We start from the raw sequence: 16,630 nt of genomic DNA on the forward strand, positions 1-16,630 counted from the left end.
AAAGTAAACATTTTTAAGATAACACATGGATATACCCATGTATTTTTCTGGATTCACACAAAGATACACTCAAATTCACACCAAAAAAAACCTAGGGCACAAGATATTCCACTATCATTTCTTGATGAGCACTAAAATAAAATAAAAAAAGTTGTTTCTGTGTCATTAAAACATTTTAATAGCAAGAAAGGACGTTTTGTGAGTCACAATTTCACAAGCACTAAAATAAAATTAAAAAGTTGTTTCGGTGTCGTTAAAACATTTTAATAGCAAGAAAGGACGTTTTGTGAGTCACAATTTCACAAACACTTGCAACATACTTATAACAGTAAGTTTCTATCACAATGCAATAGTAATTACTTTTTATCGTTACGGAAAATTATATTTCATAATTCACGTAACTTCATTTAAAAGAACTTCTTACAAATGAAATATTCTTCACATGATAATGTCGGCAAAGAAGTCCACAGTAGATATTAATGTAAACATCTTTTTTTATTTAATGTCAAACTTGGTTTCAACTTGTTTATCAATCAATGGATGAGTCCTTTGAAAATGGAAAGGTTTTGACAGTTGAATACACAATTAAGTAATAATTTTGTTACTATACCACCTAAAATATTCCAGATTGGAACACACACCAAAAAAATATGAATTCAGACATCATTGTTTTGTTATTTACCATTAATTCTAGAAGAACCAAATTTCCTAAAACATTACTGTAAATACAGAATAGATCTTACAATTTATGTTCTGTTTTGTCATTCATCTGGCTTGGTTTTGACTGAATCTGCAGTCACGCTGGGCTTCTGTGTGTAACCAGTGGTTTCCACTCGTGCTATGAACAGTTTTAGCACAAGTTGGTATAGGAATTTACTGTGCTAAATGGTTCAATTCATTGGAAGTACCACAGCATGCATATTAATACATGCATTCTTGTCAAAAATTACCACCACAAAAATTAGAATATTAAAAAAAAAAAAACACTGCATGTCCTTGAATTAGCTTCGTTACATCTGGGTTTTTATTTCGTAAATTATGCCTACACATTTTTATATTTCGTCAAAGCATGATTTCCGACCTTGTGCTGAACAAGTGACCAACTGACTTGAATAAAAGCCATTGTAATACATTCCGGTCTTTGAAGGTACCAGTTTTACAGAAGGACCCACATATCAATAAACATTTAGATTTCTATCCAGATCATCGCATACAAATGTAAAAACATAACAGCAAAAATATTTTAAGTTAAATCATGTAGCAATTTGAATCTCATAATTGAAGATATTATAAATAATGAGCAGTGGCGACAAAGTCCCAAGATTAAATGGATAACATTGATTATATTTATCAGTATATATTTATTGGAATAGTAATAATCTGTCCATATTCAATGGAATATTGACAATTATATTTTGTCACAACATCTTTGTATAGTTCTAAGTCTTTAAGTAGAACATGATGCGTACAGTGTAACCGCTCAGTCTGCATTCATGGCGAGTAAGGAATTAACTGTACTGTCTTTGTTTCCACGGTTAGCTTCAAAAACAGTTTTAATGGCTTCTTCATCCATGTTTGGGAACATGTCCTTGACCTGTTTGAGATCTTCGTCAGTGTAGAGCGGACCACTCGGCCTCTGTTGTTGTGGGTACATTCCACCAGGCGGCTGTTGCGCCATCTGGGAGTACACCCCTACTTGAGGCACTCCGCCAACAACTGCAAATTCAAATAAAAATATATTTAGTAAGTAAATAGGGCATAAAAAATATTCATAAAGTATATTTGTGACAGCACTCCCAAGAACATATTTTTAAGTAGTTATATGATGTTAGTCACATGGTTAAGGACCACACAGATAATGAGAGGAAATCTGCTACAGCAAGGTAAGATAGAGTATACCACAGCCTTTGTTACACCAGTTATGTCGGTTTTGCAATTGAAAATACATGCAAGTGATTACTTCTGAGTTTCTAATAAACAATTTATAGTTAAAAGCCAGAACAGCACTATTAGTCTACAAGGTTATAAAACAACACATGAAAGCATTATAATGTATTGACATATATCCATATTTCTAAATTGCAAATGTTTATTGATATTATCACCAAAAAAAATCTAGATGGATTATTTAACACGTTTATCTACATGTATCTATCTATCTATCTATATCTCAATCTATCTAGCTCTATATCTATCTATCTATATATATATATATATATATATTCACACGCACACACATATACACACACACACACTGCTGCAAAAAAGGTTTCCTTTTTTAAATGTATATTCTTGGGGAGCATGACCCAACCCCATCTTAAAACTTACCTCACTACAGTCTGGACACCCAACCCTCGCCCCCTGCACACACATCTGCTGTGCAAATATTAAATACATGTATACGCTGAATGTATTATAGTCCTATGGCCTTTATACTAAATAAACTGTGTAAAACTTTCTACCATTACATACCAACAGGCTGTGGTGCAGGGTAGTACATCGGCATTATCATCGGGGCACCACCATATTGTACGAAAGAGGACATTGGTATATCAGTTGCAGGCTAAAGGTAAAGATGTAAATGAAATGTTAAGTCATATAAAAAAGATATCTATTTCAAACACTCAATACTGTACACAGCAAGATCAAATAAATAAAAACTGAATACCTCAAACTCGTATGATAGTGAGATGGATATGCACCACAGAGTATTTCAAAGTATTTAGACAGATCTAAAAGTTGTGTGTGTGTGTGTAATTTTAATTATAATTAATTATAATTGATATAAAAAGTACTCTTAAGTGCTACTTAATTATTACATTGTATATTAAAAAAAAGGTTCTTACTGTCAATGACATGATGATGTTGATCATCCCTTCCTTTTCATCTCCTTGACGACCACTGAGAGGAAACCAGTTGTCTGTGGTATCACCAGACAGGGCAGCCTCAGAAATAGTTATGTGAGCCCAGGCAATTCTATCATCCATTGTGAACGACCGCTGAAAAAACCCACACATGCAAAACATAATAATACACAAACGGGACAGTTATCGCGAAACAGAACATTTCATTTTGGCTTTCATAGTTTCTGAATCTTGCCACTGTGGTTTTAACTGCCGTAACTTAAACTGGTTCAAACAAAATTCTAGCCAAATTTTCTGCTTTAGTATGCAACAGCTTTTTTATTTATAGGGTTTTTTGTTTAGTTTTATGCCAAGTGATGCTAGAATTACCCCACCCCCCACCCCCCAATTTTTTTTAAATAATAGTTTGTCCCATGATCCTACTAAAATGTTTTGGGTTTTTTGTGTAAATAATTTCAGTTTTGTTTGAGTAAGAAAAAAAGTTAGTTTTTTGGAAATCAAAAATGTTATTTGTGTGTGCAATTTAGAAAACAATCAGTTCAGAAATAAATAACTTGTAGTAAATTCCAAAGTATGAAAAAGGCGTGGGAAGGACTATAGACTTACCGGGGTATGTAGTAACACTCTAGCACATTAGATATCAAACATAAATAACTGACCCATTACATAAGGTTACAGTTAACACATGAACTCGCAGCACATCAATGAGCAGTGGCTGGAAATGTGAAAGAATGGGAAGTCAAAAAAAAATGAGTGCAAATCAAGGGGAGGTAATGAAATACAACAAAAACAGGTATACAAACTGATCGTTTCATACATTTGTTGTATTAACTTACCTCATCAAAAATTTCAATGTACAGGGAATCAACACCCTTGGGGAGAAGTCTGAAACCAAATATTTAACAACTATGTCATTAATGTCCAAATGTAGATCTAAATTAGCACTAAACACATTATGGATAATACAATACAAATATAAAACTACTTCTGTGATTATTCTTGAACAATACTTTGTTCATTGGGTAAATACATTTAAAAAAGTAGCTAATATATGAAATAACAAATAAATACTGTACCCAGTTTAGTGTGTATAAAGAAAGATGAAATACATTGTAACCAGATATGTTATTCTTATTACCAAATGTTTTCACATATTCTTTACCAATGACAAGACAATATATAGAGGATTAACATGAAAGTTCTTAAAAATGGAAATAATCAACCAAGTCTTGGTAAATCAATATTTGTGATGGCTCTGCCTTGACAAATACTATAACACTTGTAAAATAACCTTTTAATTTGATAGTAAATCACAGTTATAAAGTTGCCTTCAACATCACGATTAGCACAAATGTATTTTGATGTCACACACTTTAAATAAATCACATCATGCTAATTTTTGTGGGTCTTGTTAGCTTGTAAACAAATAACCCATTGACAGCAAACAAATATTAACCTGTGAACAATGGTAAATATCAAAAGGATTTATGACATGGATATTTTGGGCAAGTTAAAAGATAAATCCCTTTATTATGCACATAGTTCAAGATATTCAGGGAAATATAACCAGTATGACCCACGTGTGTCATAATGATTTCACGTGCACAGCGAATGACGTAATTTTGTGAAGTGACGTCCTTACTTAATGCGGCTTCTCCAGTGTAAACACTTATCAAAATGAGGTCGTTTTGTGGTCTGCTTTTAGTTACATTTGAAACGTTTTGACATGGTCCTAGCTTGATATTCATGAAAATAATATTTGGAATAATGTGGATAATAAAGAAATTATTACACTCGCGTGTGAATCGTACTGATTTTACGAAACTCGCTCGGGTAATACAATAATCCTGACACTCGTTTCGTAAAATCAGTATGACACACAAGCTCATATAATAATCTCTATATATGCCATAGCCTATGATAAACCTGTTGACCTAAATATGAAATAATCTGTGGTTCAGTCCCATGGCCAGCTTACTCCCAGTTTTAGAAATCTGCCCACTGAGCTATATCAGAATGAAATATGTCTTGTTTTTGTTTTTCAGCTAATGTGAAAGGGGCTGGAACAAAAAAGCTTACTGCTCACCTTCTTTCTTTCAAAGTCGAACAAAGGCTTTCAAATAGCATATTCTGGATTGGACAAAACTGGCCAATCGCAGCCAAGCAAATTAAATCCAGCCACGTGCAAATACTACTTGCAATCGCGCGATACTACTTTCATTTTTCCGTTTTCACATCGTTTTGGTTTTTTGGGCGGTTTTTTTAAAACAAAATGGAAAAGCGCATTTATGCGTAGCTCTCACATCCATGTACATGCATATAGAAATTAGTCACAAGTGTTTTTTAAACTGGAAAATACCAACCGATCCTATGTTATTCGGTATGTGTCATGGCTCGAGTCTGTCTCGACAAATACTAATTAACTAGACGTGGTTGATATTTTACATATTGCAAATCATGAATAGCGAACTCTGTTTATCCTATAACACTTCTAAAATAACATTTTAATTTGATATTTAGGAAATCAAAGTTCTGAAGTCACCTCACCAGATATATATGACATTATGCACTTTAACTATACTCATACTTAGGTATACAATTACAAGTCTTGTTGACTGTAAACAAATGACCCATTGACAGGAAAACTTTATTAACCGAGTTAATAATGGTAAATATCAAATGGGTTTATGACATGGATATTATGGGTAAGCTGTAGGATAAATCATATTATGTCTGTACAACTTTTACTTCAAATAACCTACATCTGAACGACTTTGTTCCAGTGCGGGTTCTTTGCCCCGTTGTAAGCTGTGGGCGTCTCAAATACCGAGTGGCCCAATCTGACCCTGCAGTATGGATCCATCTTTGTAAGTCCGTAGTTCTTGGTTAGCTTTGCCTCTGCTATTGTGATGCTGAGACGACCGGCAATGTTGGAGTGGGCCATGTGCACGCCGGCCTGTTGCTGTGCCTGCAAATAGTAATTCATTCATTCATTTATACTTATTTTCATGCAGTATATCCAAGTATGGTTCAAGTACGCTGTGCTGGGCGCACACTTCACCTATCTGGCATGTTTGTTGGGTTAGTGGTTAATTAGAGAGAAGTCTGGTGTAGTGGTCTTACACCTACCCATTGAGTTTTTTAAAACTCTCTGGGTAAGAGTCAGTACCAGGCTGCGAACCCAGTACCTACCAGCATTATGTAACTAATGTAACAGAGGCACTCACATTAAATACAGCTACTACATAGCCTACATTAGTTATATTAAAAAACATCTACCAAATATCCAACGTTGGTCATATTAAATACAGCTACCAAATAGCCTGCCTTGGCCATATTAAGGACAGATATCAAATATCCAATGTTGGTCTTATTAAATACAGTAAATACAGCTGCCAAATATTCAGTGTTGGTCAAATTAAATAGAGCTACTAAATAGCCAATGTTTTTGTTTAAGCTGTTGTATGTTACAGTGTGTTGAATGACAGCTTGAGGAAACTTGAACTTTATTCTCAGTTCATATTACCTGCACTAAAATACAATGGGTATGATGTTAAATACAAGAACAAATGATTCATTACTTAAAACATATTTGGTAATTTAGCTATTAGTTTGACTTTGGTACAAACTGAAATAAAACATTACTGTAGTTACATAAAATAAATTATTAAAATTTAAAACTTATTGGTAGGATGAAACCGATGTGTACTACATAAACAATACAACAAAAAGTTTTATTTTCTTTCATGATATAATAAGTACACATTGATTAATTAATTATCAGCTAAGTAATTCTCACAAGTTCAGAGGAAACCTGTTACATTTTTCCATTAGCAGCCAGGGCTCTTTTATATCCCACAGACAGGACAGTACACACCACAACAATACCTGCAATATCTGTGCTATTCTTGCATCTTCCATGTTCTGTTGATTCTGTCCCGAGAAGCGAAGGAAGTCACCGGGAAGTTCTCCAACCATTACCTGTACACAAAATACATCTATATCACTTTTAGAACAACCTCAAATCAATATTATTAATGTGATACAAACCCAGAGTCTATCATTATATAAACTTGACAATCAAACTTGGTAGACAAGAGAGAAATGTGTTCACATGAAATAAGATTTGTTCAAATCAAACAAAAGTGTATGCAACTTACCTTTTCCCTTTATTGTTGGACACCAGACACTTGATAGGAATAATTAAATGTTTTTAAAACTCGTTAATTCTAAGTTTTATTTGCTACCAATAATAAGAATTAAAACTGAAGCAACTCCAAGAAAAACTATTATTAAGGGAGTTCTTTACTACAATACCAAGTCAAGAAATAGATTTTTTTAAAACATCATTGTATTCATATGCTACCAATCACAATTCGTAAACAATTTGCCTTACTGAATTTGTAATAAACCTTAACCCTAAAACAGGCCTTAACATTGTTCAGTTTTTCTTTTACTTCTATCTTCCTTAACACTAAGTACTGCAAAACAACTGCACCAACATATGTTATAATAGTGAACTGTTCAATCAGAGTACCAATATTTTTCAAGAAAAATTGCACCCATTGATACTGAATTTAATAGCATTATCATGAAACAGAATTGGGGGATGGGGGTATTAATGTCCAATACATCATCACTACTAATATATTCATGACAGATTATTTATTGGGAAAAGATTTAGGAATAACGGAGTGGTGAATAAAGAGTATTGCAGGCCAAGTAAAAAAACATATTTAACAGAACATTGTTGAAAGTCTGGTTTCTTCTTGTATTAGTGGTTAATATGTGAAATATTTGTTGTTGAGCAACTTGAAAATTAACATCAAACATATTGTTTTATTAGGGTGGCAGGGCACATTTTGTTTTAAAATTTTCATTTGTGACATTTTTAACCAATTGAAAACTGATTAGCAACTAGTTTAATGTTTTAAACTTGTGTAATGATCTCTGAAACATACGCTTTGCAAAGCAATACTGAACAAAATGTTCTCTGAGCAGGTGTCTTTGCCTACTCAGTGGTAGGCAGAAATTGCAGGTTTTCATTATAGACTGAGAGAGCAATTATAACCGTCCATATGTCCGTCTATAGTCTGCCCCATCCTCCTACAAAAAAAAGAATTTCAGTTTGGTTTGACGTAAGAAGAAAAGTAAAAGTGTTTTAGAAAGAAAAAGAAATAGATATATATATTTACTTTTAGTGCAATTTAGAAAACAATCAGCTCAAAAATAAATAACATGTAGTAAATTCCACAGAATGAAAAAAGGTGTTCCCTATGGAAAGGACTATAGCTGTCAAACAACAGAGTACAGTCCAAAGTACAACCTGCGAACATTTCGCTAACGTTTGCGAACTATTTGATTGGTTCCCGAAGTGGTAATTCGGTGTACTGTGTAGCATAAAAACCAGTCTAGCAAACATTAGCGATAAGCGGTTGACTGAACATATGCCTGAGCTACAACTTTAATAAATATCCCAGCTGGCTCATTTTCTGGCCATTGGCGATTTAGCCCGAGTACTCTGACTGTAAGAGAGCTAGACGGACATTTGGACATTAACACTCTCTCTTTACAGTCAGAGACAAAGCTATGTATTTTTTTGGCAATTGCCAACAACCAAAAAGTTGTCAAAGATTTCTGCTCTAATACCACAACAATCCTATGTTTGACATCAAATACATTTACATCGACCATTTTCAAGTTACTTGATTAAAAAAATTCAGATATTAATCACTAATACACACACTACACAAAGAAACCCGACAGCACCCACATTCAGCTAAGCTTCGGCAAACTCCGGACAGCAGAATTCTAAGTTCGCCGACCTATATCGTGATGTTGCGTCACTCAGCCATTCTGTCTTCCAGGGGCCGTCTCAAAACGACAAGTGCCCGACAATCACAAAAAAAAAGGTTTGTTTTGTGTAACGACACCATTAGAGCACATTGATTCATTAATCATCGGCTATTGGATGTCAAATATTTGGTAATTTTATCATAGTGTTAGAGAGGAAATCCGCTACATTTTATCATTATCAACATGTTGTGCAGTTGGCTGCATAAACCATAACATGATGTTAAAAAAAATATCGTTTTAAAAATTTCCAAAAGAAGAGACTAGGCGCCGCTTGTGGGTAGGGTCATTAAAACGACAAACCTGATGGAATTCCATGGCTTCCCTCACAGTGTGTGACTACGTTGACTTTAATGTTGTTGCTTGCTGACACCAACAGAGATTAATTTAGCAAACAAAATGGTTAAAGCATGTGCAGTGATAAAAAATCCCACATTATACTGTAAATAAAATACACAATTCCATCGTCTTCCATGACCCCCCCCCTCCCCAGCCCCCCTCCCAACAAAACGATGCATCCAGTTCTTGAATAAAGAGTATATTTCTTTATCATTAAATTTGTGTGGTCTTTATTTTGCATTTAATCTTAGTTGCTTGAATATTATCTATACTTGTATTTATTTTACCATACTACAGCTACTACATCTTATTTATTTATTTTTTAAAAATAAGTTTATACTGCTAAATTACACACATATAATAATTATAATATAGGCCTAAATTCTTGTTTAAACCTTAATTATTATTACTATTTTTTTTGTTGCAAATGTGTCTGTAGCAGGCCTGCAGTAAGAAAATATAGGTCGTCCCCCCCCCTCCATGTGTTTAGTATTTACTTTGGTGCAGAGGGTAAATAATGTGTGTGTGCCTTTATATATATACACACACACATATACATAAATCTAAAAATACATAAAAATCTACTCTATTGTGATCAATATAATTTGGTGGTTGTGGTACATTTGTAAATATTGCTTAAGTTAGAGGACTTACCTTTTTACATATATATGTCGTTTCATGGTATTTTACAGTTCAGTGTGTGTGTGTGTGTGTGTGTGTGTGTGTGTGTGTGTGTGTAATCTGCTTTAGCAATTACCTGCAATAAAATGAATGGTCAACTGCCATAGCTGATATTTGTTTTCCATTTTGAAAACACTGTTTGACATGGAGAATATAACATTTAACCATCTCATTCATATTATTTTCCTTGAATATGCTACATAAGTGCATCTACATGAGGTAATTTAACCCGGGTTAAAAGCAACTTAGGTTAAATATGTGTAGTCTAGTAGAAGGCATACCGATATAGATAAGTTTATTAACAACCATATTTGCCTCCTTTCTGCAGCTGTATACTATTAAAAATTAGTTTTGTAGATATTACTTAAATTGAACTGCAATAACAATTCCAATACAGCACAAGACTGAACAAGAAAATATCTGCAATATCCATTGTGACTAGATATAAAACAACACCAATATTATATATATATTAACCATTATTTACTCAGGTAAGTTTTGGTGTTTTATTACTAAATATACCAGGTTAAACCCTAGTATTAAAACATTTGCATGTTTGTTCGACGAGGTAACACTTATGTTTTATTAGGTTGTAGACCTCGACATAAAAATAACTGAGGGAACTGATTATTTGCTCCCTACTGTAGTTTATGGGAGGGGTGGGTGGGCAATTTAAAATATTACCATATTGATACTACATGTATATAAATTCACATGCCAAAGGGAACTATATATTATTCTCCTTGAACTAATCTCAGGTGTGATGGGTAAGTAGAGAGAGATATTGCTCCCCCTAGATGTCAAGGTCTGAGGATGGCTATATTTTATTATTGCTTTTTTTTTTTTTTTTTTTTAGTATTCTTTGCTCCTGCATTCAACCGGTAAGGAAGGGCAACATCATGTGGTAATTTTGCAATCTGTAAAAACAAAAGCATTCCATTATTTCAAAAAACTATTTTGTTTTAAGAATAAAAGAATGTATTCAGTGGAACATTATAACTGTTGCCATTACATCTATATAATAAGATATGACAATAATACTATTGCAATTTTGAAGTTGTAAAGTAACAACTTTGCTATTGTTTAATTATTACATATTATTTGGAAATGAAATAATTATTAAATCATAAAAATAATTAACTTAATCATGTATACAAATTTTATTATAAATACAAATTATATATTTTGTAGCCCACATCATAATTATTATATTAATAATTATCTTATCATTTCAAAATTGTAAAAATTTATAATTAACATTACCTGAAAATTGCATCAACAAAAATTATATTCTGCCCAACCTACCCTGTCCCCTCAACATTCAAAGTACACGGAAACACATCGGTACTAAATATAGATTATACTAATTCAGATTCCCGTTGTTCGTTTCTCTTATTCTCGGAACCGGCGTGACGTCACACAGCCTAGTTACCGATCATCCGGGTCTTTGGGGGTGAAGCAAAGCCTTAGTGATTACTGGTTTACATCTAGAATAAAGTTATCATATTAACTTTTTACATGTCTTACATATTTTCATTTATTTTCTGTAGCTAACACATAGTTGCAATACGTCTTATGTGTATTATAACAGCTTGGGCTGCCATATAAGATAAACGAACAATGGGAATCGGAATTAGTATAATCTATATTAAGTACCGATGTGTTTCCGTGTACTTTCAATGTCGAGGGGACAGGGCAGGTTGGGCAGAATATAATTTTTGTTGATGCAATTTTCAGGTAATGTTAATTATAAATTTTAACAATTTTGAAATGATAAGATAATTATTAATATAATAATTATGATGTGGGCTACAAAATATATAATTTGTATTTATAATAAAATTTGTATGCATGATTAAATTAATTATTTTTATGATTTAATAATTATTTTATTTCCAAATAATATGTAATAATTAAACAATTGCAAAGTTGTTACTTCACAAGTTCAAAATTACAATAGTATTATTGTCATATCTTATTATATAGATGTATTGGCAACAGTATAATGTTCCACTGAATACATTCTTTTATTCTTAAAACAAAATACAGTTTCTTGAAATAATGAAATGCTTTTGTTTTTACAGATTGCAAAATGACCACATGATGTTGCCCTTCCTTACCGGTTGAATGCAGGCAACAAAAAATAGCAATAATAAAATATAGCCATCCTCAGACCTTGACATCTAGGAGGAGCAATATCTCTCTCTACTTAACCATCACACCTGGGATTAGTTCAAGGAGAATAATATATAGTTTCCTTTGGCATGTGAATTTATTTATGTAGTATCAATATGGTATTATTTTAAATTGCCCCCCCCCCCCCCCCCCCCCCCCCCATAAACTACATTAGAGAGCAAATAATCAGTTCCCTCAGTTATTTTCATGTCGAGGTCTACAACCTAATGAAACATAAGTGTTACCTCATCGAACAAACATGCAAATGTTTTAATAATAGGGTTTAACCTGGTATATTTAGTAATAAAACACAAAAACTTACCCGAGTAAATAATGGTTAATATATATATGTATAATATTGGTGTTGTTTTATATCGTCACAATGGATATTGCAGATATTTTTTTGTTCAGTCTTGTGCTGTATTGGAATTGTTATTGCAGTTCAATTTAAGTAATAGTAATAGTATACAGCTGGAGAAAGGAAGCAAATATGGTTGTTAATAAACTGATTTATATCGGTATGCCTTCTACTAGACTACACATTTAACCTAAGTTGCTTTTAACCCGGGTTAAATTACCTCATGTAGATGCACTTATGTAGCATATTCAAGGAAAATATATGAATGAGATAGTTAAATGCTATATTCTCCATGTCAAACAGTGTTTTCAAAATGGAAAACAAATATCAGATATGGCAGTTGACCATTCATTTTATTGCAGGTAATTTCTAAAGCAGATTACACACACAAACACACACACTGAACTGTAGAATACCATGAAACTACATATATATGTAAAAAGGTAAGTCCTCCACCTTGAACAAGTAAAATTTACAAATGTACCACAACCACCAAATTACATTGATCCACAATAGAATAGGTTTTTATGTATTTTTAGATTTATGTATATGTAGTGTTTTCCCTAGCTTGTTTTAGCACGGTGCAGCACCATGCCTCAATAGTCTAGCACCATCTTGCCTTAATCAGCACCATACTGCCCTGAAATTAAATAAGCCATTTTCACTAATTAATTCTAAAATTGCCTTTATAAAACACCCCAAAAGGTATTATTAATTAATAAAATATGCCGTTTACATCTTTTGCCATTCATTTATTAAAGCAAGCACATAAATTACATTAATGTTTATTTCAATTAATTTTTGTGTATTTTTAATGAAAAAAAGTTCCCCGAAAATGGTGAAAATGCCCCAAAAGTGTTTGGTCTACCATGCCTTGACAAATTTCTAGGGTAATTACTAATGTGTGTGTGTGTGTGTATATATATATATGTATGTATGTATGTATGTATGTATGTATGTATGTATGTATGTATGTATGTATGTATGTATGTATGTATGTATATATATATATATATATATATATATATATATATTGTATATATATATATATATATATATATATATATATATATATATATATATTGTATATATATATTATGTATGTATATGTATACACATACATATATAGATAGATATATATATATACACACACATATACCCAGTACATACATATTATATATATACACACACACATTAGTGATTTCCCTAGAAATTTGGCATATATATATATATATATATATATATATACTGAAACAAAGGCACACACATTATTTACCCTCTGCACCAAAGTAAATACTAAACACACGGATGGGAGGGGGGGGGGGGGGGGATGACCTATATTTTCTTACTGCAGGCCTGCTACAGACACATTTGCAAAAAAAAAAAAAACATTAAAGTTTAAACAAGAATTTAGGCCTATATTATAATTATTATATGCGTGTAATTTAGCAGTATTAACTTCTATTTTAAAATTAAAAAATAAATAAGATGTAGTAGCAAAATAAATACAAGCATAGATAATTTAATGATAAAGGAATATACTCTTTATTCAATAAATGGATGCATCGTTTTGTTGGGGTTTTCATGGAAGACGATGGAATTGTGTATTTTATTTACAGTATAATGTGGGATTTTTATCACTGCACATGCTTTAACCATTTTGTTTGCTAAATCTCTGTTGGTGTCAACAAGCAACAACATTAAAAGTCAACGTAGTCACATTCTGTGAGGGAAGCCATGGAATTCCATCAGGTTTGTCGTTTTAATGACCCTACCCACAAGCGGCACCTAGTCTCTTCTTTTGGAAATTTGTAAAACGATATTTTTTTTAACACATGTTATGGTTTATGCAGCCAACTGCACAACATGTGTTAGGCATCGTGACCGTTAACTGTTGTAAATGATCGACCAAAGTTGCCTAATTTCACTATCAAACTATACGTAACTAAGGAGAAGCTTCACCGCGTCACGTGATAAACAATGGCGGCCAGGGGTCAAAGTACCCGTATTTTCGGTTCCGAGAATATGGCAACCGAAGCTGTTATAATACACATAAGACGTATTGCAACTATGTGTTAGCAACAGAAAATAAATGACAATATGTAAGGCATGTAAAAAGTTAATATGATAACTTTATTCTATGTAAACCAGTAATCACTAAGGCTTTGCTTCACCCCTAAAGACCCGGATGATCGGTAACTAGGCCGTGTGACGTCACGCCGGTTTCGAGAATAGGAAATGGAATATTTCTACTTTTAATCCACTCCAGGGAGAGCATTTATATGGGACGATGTAATTCTCTTAACTGTTCGAATTTCCCCCAGATATCTAACCGTAATCTCTTTGGTTGTGTTGATAGTTCACCGAGTGATTGATGTCATGATGATAAATGATAAATTCCGGAAGTAACACAGTGTCACTTGACTTGTAGATGACATACGTTTGTACTCGCAGAGCATACGTTTTACCATACGCGACAATTCATACATTTTTGCAGTGAAAATGCATAGCTTCTACAGCATATGGCAGAAAGTTACCCTGTCTCGTCGACTTGAAGGAGCCGAATTAGTTTCATTCGTAGTAGTAGTAGGATCAGACATCTTGATTTGTTTTGATTTGGGTCTGTGTAATGGGGGAATAACTCTAAACTACTGGTGTATACTGACCAAAAATAGATTATTCGTCATTTTCACGAGTTCGAGTTCACAAAAGTAAAAAAAAAAAAAAAAAAGCAGTTTTGTTTGACGATACCACTAATACACATTTATTTATTCATCATCGCTATCGATTAAAGGATGATTTTATCTGCATTTTCCAACAGTAGGCCTATACCACAGCCTTTGCCTACCCACTGAGCTAGGGGTTCGATCCCGATTCCTGTGACCAAGCCACCACAGGCAATCGTTTTACTGGCTGAACTAGATCTCGCCCCTTTCATGTCCAGGATTTTATATGGGGTTGGGGCTCCCACGTAGACTGTCTATTGTCCGTCCCACAGGGATCGCATTTTTTCATACTATGTAATTTGATTTGTAAATTGCACACACAAATTGTTTTTCTTCTTACGTCAAACCAAACAGAAATTATTTACAAAACCCCCCAACATTTTGATAGAATGATGGGACGGGCGTACTATAATTGTCATGTTTATGGGGCAACAGAAACATATATAACGTGATGGGTAGCCCGAGTACTCTAACTGTAATAACCGTACAAATGTCCATCTAGCTCTCTTACAGTCAAGAGTACTCAGGCTACGTGATGGGGTGTGAAAAAGAGGTGTGCATGGCAGGGGGCATGCTACATCCCCTCACACACACACACACACCTTTGATACGCCAGTGTGAGTCGGTTGTCTCTCCATCCTCGCTCACCCGTTTGACTTCCATGGCATTGTTGGTTCATGTATTAAATACAAAAAATAATAATAAAAATAAAAATAATAAAAATAATTTTTTTAATTAGTTACATTGTCAACGAAAAGTCTACCTTTGGAACAAAACTATAGTCTATACTGATCACTGATGTTTACATCTGAAACTGAAAGCAGACCTGCACTATCTGGAGAAGAAAAAACAAAACATAATCTGAAAATGTTCATTTATGCATTGATGTTGAAACAAATTTAAAATTGGAGTCCATCATGTCATGATAATGTCAGACGTCTACTTCACGTTGAATTATTTTTTTCCTTCTTGGGGTTAAACTTAAATTAAAATAAAAAAAAAAGTTTTTTCTTTCTTAGGGTTAAATAAAAAAAAAATTGTATAATTTGAATTTTTTTTATTTATTTATATATTGTTTTTATATTAGTTTTTGTTTGTACATTTTTAAAAACATGTTTGACTTAAAAGTTTGAATCAATATTCAGTTAACTCAATATTTTTGTGTGGTCTCCACGATATCCACTAATGGTGCTTGACTATACTTAAATCCAATTACGATTCAAGCCCACTGTCCTGGGGACACTCCTCAGCTATCTGGGCTGTCTGCCTAGGACAGTGGGTTAGTGGTTAATGAGAGAAGGAAGGAAATCTTTTATTTAATGACACATTCAACACATTTTATTTACAGTTATACGGCATCAAACATATGGTTAAGGACCACACAGATAATGAGAGAAAACCCACTGTTGCCACTTCATGGGCTACTCTTTTCGATTAGCAGCAAGGGATGTTTTATATGCACCATCCCACAGACAGGATAGTACATACCACAGCCTTTGTTACACCAGTTGTAGAGCACTGGCTGGAATGAGAAATAAGAGTTAATGAGAGAGACGTTGGTGTAGTTGAAGGATTTAGTTCACATGCATGTAGCTTCTTAACAAGAGTACCGGTGAGGTACATTAAACGCACAT

The 16,630-nt window shown here is 33.3% G+C and overlaps 1 protein-coding gene across 1 annotated transcript; it reads right to left on the reverse strand.

Moving 5' to 3' along the window:
• Positions 1–154: 154 nt before the first annotated feature.
• LOC121370993 (toll-interacting protein B-like) lies at positions 155–14,936 on the reverse strand. The gene is made up of 7 exons (XM_041496573.1): positions 14,808–14,936; positions 6,753–6,845; positions 5,627–5,832; positions 3,701–3,749; positions 2,847–2,999; positions 2,473–2,563; positions 155–1,716 (listed from the first exon to the last, which is right to left on the reverse strand). The coding sequence occupies exons 1-7, from the start codon at positions 14,868–14,870 to the stop codon at positions 1,481–1,483; spliced, it is 891 nt and encodes a 296-aa protein (XP_041352507.1). The 5' UTR covers positions 14,871–14,936; the 3' UTR covers positions 155–1,480.
• Between the last annotated feature and the right edge of the window lie 1,694 nt (positions 14,937–16,630).

Source organism: Gigantopelta aegis, chromosome 4, assembly GCF_016097555.1.
Source record: "Gigantopelta aegis isolate Gae_Host chromosome 4, Gae_host_genome, whole genome shotgun sequence".
Taxonomy (NCBI): Eukaryota; Metazoa; Mollusca; class Gastropoda; order Neomphalida; family Peltospiridae; genus Gigantopelta; species Gigantopelta aegis.

Coding starts and splice junctions, on each gene's coding strand:
- LOC121370993 (XM_041496573.1), bottom strand. CDS start 14,870: ATGTCTGATCCTACTACTACTACGAATGAAACTAATTCGGCTCCTTCA. Junction 3,750..5,626: donor TGGAACAAAGTCGTTCAGAT/GTAGGTTATTTG, acceptor ATTTGGTTTCAG/ACTTCTCCCCAAGGGTGTTG. Junction 3,000..3,700: donor ACATTGAAATTTTTGATGAG/GTAAGTTAATAC, acceptor GGGTTTTTTCAG/CGGTCGTTCACAATGGATGA.